Here is a 10,701-nt window from a genome sequence, read left to right as displayed (position 1 = left end):
TGGGGGGTGTTGTTTCATTTTGTATGTGTACCGACTGGTAGCATTTCACCACTGTTGGCTACATTCATTACAGATAAATAGCTGGATCAATGATATAAAGACTTGATATCCATCACAAGTCCCCTGGGCTTTAAGCAGAAATTAATGATTTTTTTTTTTCAAAAACCTGTAATGAATCATTAGCTTATCCACTGGTGCTGTAAATAAAACAGTTTAGGTCAGACTAGCCTTTAGTTTATGAGTCATACTTAAATTGTATTTCCACACTTTGTTTTCATTATTATAAGCCTATTGTACATCTGTGAGAGCAGCCTACACAGTATTACTCACTGACTGGCTTTACTACAGCCAAACAAAGAACATACAGCATGTGGGCTAATTGTTTAGAGCAAGCGTGGCTAGTAAACAAGGCGAGAAAATATCAGTGGTAGTTTTTTGAGTGACAATGCCTCCTTGATGCGAGAGTTTGTTGGAGAACAGCCAGACTGCTCGAATAACCACTGGTCAAAACCGATTTCTGAACACCCATGTCTTGAAGCAGAAGACTTCCCAGAAGTCGGAGTTACTTCTGTCACCTAAGAGCAGGAAACTGAAACTACATTTCACGCCGGCTTGCTAAAATTGGACAGTATAAGAAAAATGTTGCCTCGTCTGATGAGTCCCCAGTTTTACTATAACAAGAAAGCATCACTCCATCCCGGCTTCTATAAGGCTGCTGTGGTGTTGGTGTACTATTAGAGGATGTTATCTAAACACCACAGTCTTACCTGTGTCTTGTTGTTGACCATGCCGATTCCTTTATGACCAAAACTTCTGGAACTTGTTCCAGCAGGGTAGCACATCACGTTACAAAGCTACGTTCACTGTTCACTTAGATTGAGATATGGCCTCCGTAGATCCAGATCTTAATAAAATGGAGCAGCTTGGGGATGTGGTGAAACGAGAGACTCACGTCCCAGATGTGCAGTGGATAAATCTGCAGAAGCTACGCTTAGCTCCCTCCTTTGTGCCGCAGAAGCATGTTATTGTAAGAAAAATGCTATAATACAGAAATTAAGAAACTGCTCCAAAAACTAAAAGATAATTTTAACTATTCACAGACATCAAAGTGATTTATCAAGTGTAAAAATATACATAGAAAAATCAAAGAGAAAAATCAAGCGATGAGACAGTGCCTAAAAGTTAAGTGGGTAGACAATAGTGAAAATACAATTTAAGTCTTTACCTTTAGTTGTGACCTGCTTTGATTAAAGCACACCAAGGCCTTGACTCTTTTGTCAACCTGGAATAAAAACACTCGAAGGCGCAAGAGCACCACAAATCACACAATTACTAAATAAAGCAACACACAAGATTCACACTTCAATAATTCATTTAATCTCCAGAGGGTTGCACGGACTTTGTCTTTGTTACAAACTGCACATGATAACACAATAAAACACCTCGCAACGTACAAGGTCGTGCAACATCTAGTCTGGCTTCCAGCACTGTCTCAATATATAGGCTGCTCAGAATCAGGGGTGCGTTCACAAATGTCATCTATGGAATACTGTTGCACAAACATGGCAGTGTTTGTAATCTGTGGATTCATTTCAGTTCCTTTGCTAGCATTTTTCTTTTCAGCTTCACGTAACTCCTTGGGAAGAGTTTCAGTTTGCGACATCAGAAAAAATTAAAAAAAAACAAACTCTATAAAAGAAAAAACAAAACTAGGATATATTTAATTAAAAGAGCAATAAATAAGCAATTACTTGTCCCAAAATGGCTTCCATATATTATGTTGCCCAACATCTTTGCAGTAATTTTCAGCACAACACAAACCAAATCAAAAATTATACACAAAAATTTCAACCCCCCCCCCAAAAAAAAGGCTCAACACAAGCTGAACAACTTCTTTGTGTTAGTAGTTTGTAAATAACACTGGATTACATTTTAAATAACTTTGGTTTGAAATTAGTATTACTTTTTTCTTTTTTTTCCTTCTTCTTTGGGAAGGCGTACCAATTGGGGTTTAAATGACATCGCTGTGATGGTAAAATGACACAATCACAAATAACATTGGTGTCAAATGGTGTCGAGCTGCTGTTGGAGTAATTGTACCGCCACGAATGTAATAAACATTTGTGTATACATCTCCATATATTCATATTTTTTTGTGATTGGTTACATATATCACACTTTATCGAAACACTTATGTCCGTATACATTTTTCATAAATAAAAAGATTTCATTCATCGATTAAAAAAAACAACCCTGTAAACACGTGAAATCTTAGCGTACACACACACACACACGTACACGTGATTACCCCCCCAATCAAGTTAACCTCTTGATAAAGTGCAAGGCAAGATACAGTAAACTTAGAAATATATGACATACAACAACTCCTGCATCTCAAGTGCATGTGAGCGCCATCGCTCAATCACGCGCACGTTATTGTATGTCTCATAACCCACAAAAGTACAAACTTGGCACAACACCACGAAAGCCTCTAAGGTGTAGAGCGTAAGCTGGCACACTATGGATACAGTAGCACAATCCTACATCTACAACGCCTCACAGTTATTCTGTCTGGTAAAGGATTAGTTTGATAAATGTGGAAAATAATGTCCGAACTCAACAACCGAGCACTTCTGTGTAAATGAAGCAAAGCTGATGCACAAACAACTTTATTTTAACAGACCTGAGTCAAAGTGAGATTGTGAATGTACATCTTTGTCCCTTTTCTAGTTTTCAAAGCAGTTTAGTTATAAATTAAGATTATGTAGGCTTCTTATGAAAAAACATCTAACAACCACTGCGTCATATTGCTAGCTTGAAAAGCTAGTATTAGCTAAAACTAGCTAGTATTTAATTTTGTTTTAATTTTCTTACTTCTTACATTCTGACAATCAAACACTTGGCAGTAACTGTCTCATGGTGTAGTTCAGGCCAATAAATGTGAAAATGTGAGTGTAAAGTATAGCTAACTTGTACTGCAACATTAAAACTTAGGTAAATGTTAGCTAGTGAATGTTCTTTATTATATTCTGATAGCAAAAATTGTGACATTTTATGAAATTCACTTTTTTGCTAGGCAAGAGGAATGTTTTATTATTATTATTTACAAATTTAGCTTTGCTTCTGAAAAAAGATGTAAAAAGGAAGATGTCAAATCCTGCCAAAAGTTGGATTTGATTGCTTAACAAAGAACATGCTGTTTGAGTAGCAATTATCGGATCCATTGCCACCGTCTCTAGTAGGGATGTACAGGACCAGTCGGCTTGAATATTACTGCAATTCTTAGTTGCACAGAAATACTTGTGGGTTGAAATGATTATAGGATTTTTTATGCTGTAATTGATATGAGTATTTGGTGGTTTAAAACTCTGATATTCCAACATTTGGCCATTCTCTTTTCAAACAAAAACAAACAGATTTCCCTCACATTTATTATAAATTTTTTTATGTGCGTGTTGTTGGATCGTGTATTTCACTTTTAGGCTAGTAGGAAAAGAAGGAAAAAAACCAGTAAACGAGTTAACAAATTTCTGGAGCATTGTAAAGGAACAATTTTCGATTTCAGGGATTTCCAAACAGCAGAACAACAATTTAGGTACTCAAATAATACACTATTGATACACGGCTTGACAAAATTTACAATATGCAGGGTGTAAGTATGTAAGTAAGTGGTTTGTCTTTTTTTTTGCTAAACTAAATCCTGCTTTTCAGTTAAACTCCAACCAGTCTGGTTTAAAACAAAAGTAACATTCGCAAATGTTGCTGGTCTGAACAAACACATAAAAAAAATAATAAAAATTTAAATTGAAAGAAAAAAATCATTTTCATGAGGCAATATCCACTGTGAGGCGAAGGCTAAGTATGCATGCGGGGACACACATAACAATAGTAATTGGCTTGATTATATGCATGGTGGCCAAAGAGTTTGTCAAAGGGGGAAGCAGCAAAGCCAGAACAGCTTCACAGGTTACCATTGGGAAAATAAGATATACAAAAAATAGATATACATTTTGTAATGTTAATAACAATAATATAATAATAGCTTTTAACCACAACAAGGCAAAGTCAAATATCCACTGACTCTTATATTACATATACAATCATGAATATGGCAAAGTATTAGTAACATACTGAGTAGCTGTAATGTTTTGTTTGTGTGCATCCTTGATGCTTCCTCCTTCTGTAAACGCATTTACCAGACACTACCAAAAATATCTGCTCTTATCGAGTCACTTCATCTGGTACTGTGCCTCATAGTGGTTCACAGAACAACTGAAAAACTGCACAGTGGGAAGAAATATTTAACTCCCACATAAGCCACATTTTAGACCTCGATAATAACGAAAAGAGCGTACTTTAAAAATCCCACAGTCGGATCTTTTCACAGGGCTGAATGCCAGATGAAATGACTCACAGTAAAGTTTTTTTTTTTTTTCTTTTTGCAGCGTGGCTGCATAGCCTCGGACCACACAAGCCACACAACAGCCTATTAAGAACCACTTTAAAACCACAACAATAGAACCTCTGTAAAATCATATATGATTTATCATTTAACATCATCATTATTCACAGGTTAGTACAAGTCCACACAAGTACATTCCTCAGTATATTTTTTTTGCAACATATAAGAGAATCTCCAGTTCAGTAGACAGTAAGGTCGAGATGTTTCAGTTTGTTCATTTTGTTGATTTGTTGCGTCGGAGTTCTCATAGCAGTAGCATCACGGAATAAATACTCAGTCTTAATCAACGTCTAAAGGCGATTCAAAAAGTTTTGAAATGAAACAATTAAAGTTAAAAGATTGTAACAACTTATGATTGTACATATAAAATAATATGGCTGAACTCAACATGCAAGGAGAGCACCACGTAAACACATTTCTTGGTCACGAAAAAAAGAAAGAAAAAAAAACATAAGCCAGGAAGGACGTTGTTGCTCCACCCCTGCCTTGATTTCAGTTTAATTCGCTGCTGGCCACATCTACCGACCCAGAAGCAGAGCGCCAGTGGTGAAGCAATGCGATGCAAAGCCAGGGCCCTTTGGAAAAAAATTCAACAGAAACGGGGAGGAAAAATTAAATCCCCCCCTCGACCCACGTAAAATAAAATAAATCTTATAGTGGGAGGAAACACCTCTGTCAAGCCAATGGGCATTGTGGTTAGAGGTAAGGGTAGGAGGGGTGCTCCTCACACCTGGTTTTCAGGGTAACGGGGTGGGTAATAAAGCACCTCGTGCAGGACTTCAGTTGCCTGAAGAATCTGCCTCAGTGGTCCCGCCTTTGATATCCCAGGTTCCTGTGGACGAAACAGAAAACAATAAAAACCTGACCCTGCTTACAAAGACACATAACTGTGTGTTTTTAAAATAAAAGCAGGCTGAAGCTGACTAAAGCCTCTTCTTTTAGTTCTTGGAGTAAATTGCCGTTAAGGACAGCAGGACCTTGAAAAATGACAGCATCCCCAGCCTCTCTTTTTGTTGCTCACTGATGTGTAATTGAAGAAAAATGCTAGCTGCTGTTTGTTTGGCAAACTTGATTCTTTGTGGTCTGGTTCCAGTGTCGCACAGAGTTTGATTATGTGGTTAAAATCAATTAAATGGTTTGCCCAGCGGGAGTAACCACTGCAAACAAACAAACAAACGAAAAACTCTAAATGGCATGACTGACTTAGTATAGCTGTAACCGATCCACAAGAAACTGATCCAAGTCCTGGAGACATGCAGGAACCGTCTCCTCGTGAAAGGGTCATTTTTATAGTTCCACCGTGGGCACTGTGACTTACATACATGACAGATACCAAGTGAAAAAAAAGATTAACGCTTCCATTTATTGCACCAAAAAACCCAAAACGTATCCGTCTTTCAAATCATCCTCTCAGGACAGGACCTGTTCACTCCTATACTGCGCGCATGAATCTTTATTTGGTTTGGATATGCTTGTGTTGTTCTACTTTGTATTAACACCGGCCAATTTATAATGAATTGGGTTAGGAGTTTAAATCAGGACAGGATCAAATCACTTAATATGAAAAGATAATAGAGATAAAAGATGGATTCATTTATGTTTTTCCTTACTAGGTTTAAAAGCCTGAGGTCAGTAGCTGTTTAGTTCTGCTAAACCCAAGAAGACAGGAAAAGAGCCTTTCAACTAAATGCATGTTGACACAAACTTAACCTTTCCTTTGAGTTATATTTAAAGTTCAAGGAAAATATATTTTTTTCATGACTATTCATATGTGTATTTGTTTTCTTTTACTATAACCAAGAAGTACTGCATAATCCATAATTTCCCTAGCGATTAATAAAGTATTCTGATTGCAAAACCTCAGTGGAATTGTAGTTTGTCCTTGACAAAGGATAGGAACGCATAAGCGTTGCTGCACAGCACACAGAGAGCTTTTTCAGTCAGTTTAATTTCAGAAAGTTTCATTTAATCTTAGGCCAGAGGTTTCTCAGGTCGATACCTTCGGCTCTAAGATGAAACCTCCCCCTGCCGTGTGTTTGGCTCCTTTTTCTCTCATTGTTGGACAGCAGGGGCTAAAAGGACTCATTTGATGTTGAAGGTTGTTGACCTGGTCTAGACAACACCTTGGTCTTTGTATTGCTGTAACCCACATCCCAAAGAAATGAACAAACACAGCTACTGGCTCGGTCACACTACAGCGAAAATAGGACGATAAACTCTTTCTGACTTTGGGGGAAAAAAAATATTTAAAATTCTGGTGGTTGCCCAATGATTGCTTTCAATATTTTTGCTGACAATGACAGATGTCAAGAGTTGCAACTGACAACCTTGTCTGGGCGAACACTCAAACACAAGGCTATTGCTCAAGTTGTGGTGGGAGGCAACCTGTCTCCAAACTGACTGCAGTCACTCTCCAACAGATTGACCAAGATTTGCAAATAACTGGAGTCTATGTTTGCAATGGGGAATTCGATTGACTGGTTCCAAACTGACTGAGCCATTTTGCATTTAAATTGCCGTCCTGAAGCAACTGCATCACTATTTGTAACTCTTTAGAAATGTATAACTGTCTGTTTTAAATGTATGAGGTTCTGAACTCTTAACGCAAGTAGTTCATGTGAATTTCTGTGCATGGAGATGGCAACAGGTTTTGCTGATTTATTATAGTTAATCAGCATCTTATTGATGTGTTGACGCACAAGTCTTGACAGACCAAAGTTGCTTCGAAGACGACAACTGGCTGCGAGTGCTTGCAAACCTGCTCCCAGTCTTCAAAGCAACCATTTCAAAAGGCAACAACAACAATGTTTGGACACGATCACAATAAATTTGTTCCTGCTGTGGTCAACAAACTAGTTTAACTGTTAGCATGCTGACATGCTAAGATCTTTTACCTGAGAGAGAACTGTTGGACTTCTGCTTGTGGAGCTTCTCTCTCTCCTTCTTCCCCTTAGGTATGATCTTAAGCTTCATACTGCTGCTGCTCTTAGTGCTGCTCCTCACTGAGTCCTAAAAATAAGAGATTGATGGGTACACAGTGAGGGATATTTTGCTATGTGAAAGTCGTCAGTGAAGGCAGATGGGCTGCTACTGAGCAACAGAAGTGACACTGTGGCACTTTGCTGGTTGTTAGTCTGCGATAATGCCACGGCTTCTCTCTGACACAAACAAACACTGCATCCCATCCCACCTCCTCGGTGCACTGCATGAGCGGGCAGATCCAGTGGATGTCATCCAGCTTGTGAAGCTCGGCGCTGAGGCTGTTCAAAGTCAAGCGAAGCTCCTCTCGCTCTGGAGACTCAGACTGAGACAGAGAGAAGGTGAAGAAGAGTTCAATTATAAATCAGAATGGGACATTTGACATTTAACCCACTGAAAGTTGGTAAAAAGTCAACACCTGTTCTGTCTCGATGCGTGTTTTTGACCCCTTCTGATTCACAAATGCATAAACACCTGTTAATGTGTCAACAGTGGTTACTTCCAATTTCTTTGAAAGGAAAAATATCTTGTATATTTTGCTAATATTTTGCTGCACTACCCATCTGTGTAATCATCACATGTTCACTTCATTTCATCTCTCATCAAAACAACTTTACAGAAGTAAAATCCGTACCTGTGGTTCACCATTCAGTGTTAAAGGAAGCGAAAGTTAAACCCTGTTTATTAACTAAAAAATGGCTTTTAGATAGTTCAAAAAAGGAAGCAGATTAAACTGCATCCCCAGGAAATTTGTATCTGGCACTCTCTAACATGTAGACGTGTTAAAGACAGCATCAAAAGAAGTAGAGGTGGGTTGCAAGGCGGCTTGCAGCAAGACTAAAACAACTTAAATGTGCTTTATCTAAGATTTACCAGAAGGATGAGCAGAAGGCTATCATCTGAGCCATCAGCCAATGCTGTCTGGCACCGCCATGAGCCATTCAGCATGCACTAATGCTGTTCTCAGTTTGTCCCTCTAGCTGTGAACAAAGGATTGTTCAATTTGTCCAACTGTGCATGAAGTGCCACCCACAAGTTGAAATGTCTGGACACACCATACAGTCGAGCTGTTCCCACGACAGCTCCGTGGGACTGAGATCTGGTGACTGCACTGGACATAGACCGAATACCAGCTGACTGTTTCTTGAAATAGTTCTTACATAGTTTGCAGCTTTGTTTTGGATCATTTTCCTGTTGTAGGAGGAAACTGGCATCGCCACAGGGTATGGGCTCGCGTTGAAAAATGGAGCAATATCCTCCGTTGTTTCAACAATAATTTCTCTTACACAAACCTTCCCCCCCTCTGCAACCAAACTATTGGATTTCTCCACCATGCTTTAAAGTTATTGTTGAGCTCCTCCAGCACCTATTTATTTGTTCCACATCTCACAAATGTTCTGTTTTGACCACAACTCCTCAAACTTTAGATTAATGGGTCTGTAAGGCTGGTTTCTAATCTTCCTCCGTCCAGTGTTTGTGTTCTTTCCCCACAGTTTCCTTTTCCATTTATTGGCCAGAGTCAAATTAAGCTTTTTCCTTTCAACTCTGCCTAGAAGGCCATCAGGAAGATGTCTCATCATTACTGCTGACACTGAAACTAGTTATTTACGGGAACTGTTTATTGAAGGTGCCAGTCAAGGCACTTCTCTTTCTGTTCCCGTCAAAGTCAGAGCATGTTTTCTCCAAAGGGAGTTGTTCCTTCTGGTCTTTGTTGAGCCATGCTCTAGTCTTTATTTTTTATCGGGTGTACACACAGGAAGAGCAATGAGAAAAGAAAAAAAAAGGTAACTTGTATCAATGCCGAGCAAAATAAGCCAAATAAATTAACAAGCAGTTAAACTAATGTCAACTTTAAAGCCACATCCACACTGGAAGTGATTTGCAGCGATGTGGTGACCAGAAACTACAGAAACTGAATGAAATGCTGATTACGAACGAAACAACCACCATGATGGGACGTGAGCGGGACCTCAGATAACCAGGTAAGTGCCTGAAGCAACGTCCAATGAGAGTGAAGCATATATGAAATATATTGGAAGTCGCGATTACTTGAAAGTGACAAGCAATCAGCTTCAAGGAGCAAACTGCTTCCAGTGTGAACGCAGCCCCCTGACTACCAATGGGAATGAACAATACGCCTGACTGACTCATGACAGGGCAGAAAATGTGCTAGAGGGTTACCTACACAGTCAGCTTGATCGTCCAGTAGCGACTAACAGTCAGTATACAGTAGTCATATGCAGAGATCTCATTTTATCTGCTCGTCTGCACAAAGGTCCACTGCTTTAAACTGTGAGATTTCCTTAAAGCTACAGCGAACACAAACTGAACAAACACGTTGAACAGCAGAAGATGAAATATCTGAATGGCTTGAGAGGAAATGAAGGACCGAACGCAAACAAGGAGGGAAACAAAGAACGGAGAGACGAGAGGGATGAACGGCTGAGGCGTACCAGTAGTTTTCCATCGAGCAGCATCCTGGTCTCAGCCTGGAGGACTTTACTGCTGTTAACAATTTCCACTGCAGTGCTGCGACTCAGACACTGAGAAAAAAAAATTCAAAGTGACTGTTTTGAAGACATAAGTCGTCCTCGAGGTGACATCACTGATGGAGTTCAGGTTAACAGGCTGCAAATTTAACAGCCTTTACATTGACATGAAATCTGAGCATTTTCTGAAAATCTGGTCATTTTGTGCCATCAATAAACTCCCCCATCTGTTCTCCGCCTCGGTGTCTTACCTCGGGGCTGGACAGTTTGGCCTCTGTGAGCACCAGGGCAGTGGCGTTGACTGCGTGAGCCAACTCCTGCTCCACCAGCTTGTGTGTCTTGGCCGCCTCGCGGATTCTGGGCGGGCACAAAGCAGGAAGTGGTGAGAAAAAACAGAAAAGCACAATTATGGCCGCTGTAGCCTGTTGATACGTACCCGCCTCTGAATTTACTTTATTTTATTGTCTATTGTATTGCTTCTTTCTCAAATATAACCGGAGCATCTTCTACTGTGCCCTTAAATTATTTGTAACACATCTCTCTTGAATTGAAATTCCCTTTACGGATGTTTCTCCACATCTGAGGCAAGTTTACAAATGTAATTAAAATATTTATCATCCTGAAAGTACGGCAGTTTGGAAACATAACCGAAGACATCATAAACACGGCAAACTGAGACAGGAAGAAGGAGGTGCAGAGGGACACTACTTGTTTGCAAATGTGAAAAAGAGAAATAAAACAGCTCATCAGTGCAACGGAGACAAGCTCAAC

General features: G+C 39.5%; 1 protein-coding gene across 3 annotated transcripts in view; it reads right to left on the bottom strand.

The window, feature by feature from the left end:
- Nucleotides 1–3,799: 3,799 nt before the first annotated feature.
- The window catches only part of si:dkey-172j4.3 (diacylglycerol kinase delta), an 88,784-nt gene continuing 81,882 nt past the window's right edge, over nt 3,800–10,701 (bottom strand). For all 3 annotated transcript variants that reach the window (XM_087835511.1, XM_087835504.1, XM_087835507.1), the window contains 5 exons: nt 10,182–10,287; nt 9,895–9,984; nt 7,653–7,766; nt 7,357–7,471; nt 3,800–5,294 (listed from right to left, as the gene is read on the bottom strand). In XM_087835511.1, the coding sequence (XP_087691637.1) occupies nt 5,242–5,294; nt 7,357–7,471; nt 7,653–7,766; nt 9,895–9,984; nt 10,182–10,287 (478 nt within the window). In that variant the 3' untranslated portion in view covers nt 3,800–5,241. The remainder of the gene's footprint in view (nt 5,295–7,356; nt 7,472–7,652; nt 7,767–9,894; nt 9,985–10,181; nt 10,288–10,701) is intronic.

The sequence above is a fragment of the Neolamprologus brichardi genome, chromosome 3 (assembly GCF_056152115.1).
Source record: "Neolamprologus brichardi isolate AB-2024 chromosome 3, ASM5615211v1, whole genome shotgun sequence".
NCBI classification, from domain to species: Eukaryota; Metazoa; Chordata; class Actinopteri; order Cichliformes; family Cichlidae; genus Neolamprologus; species Neolamprologus brichardi.
Note: the sequence above shows the minus strand (reverse complement) of the source record. Positions and strands in the feature narration are given on the sequence as shown.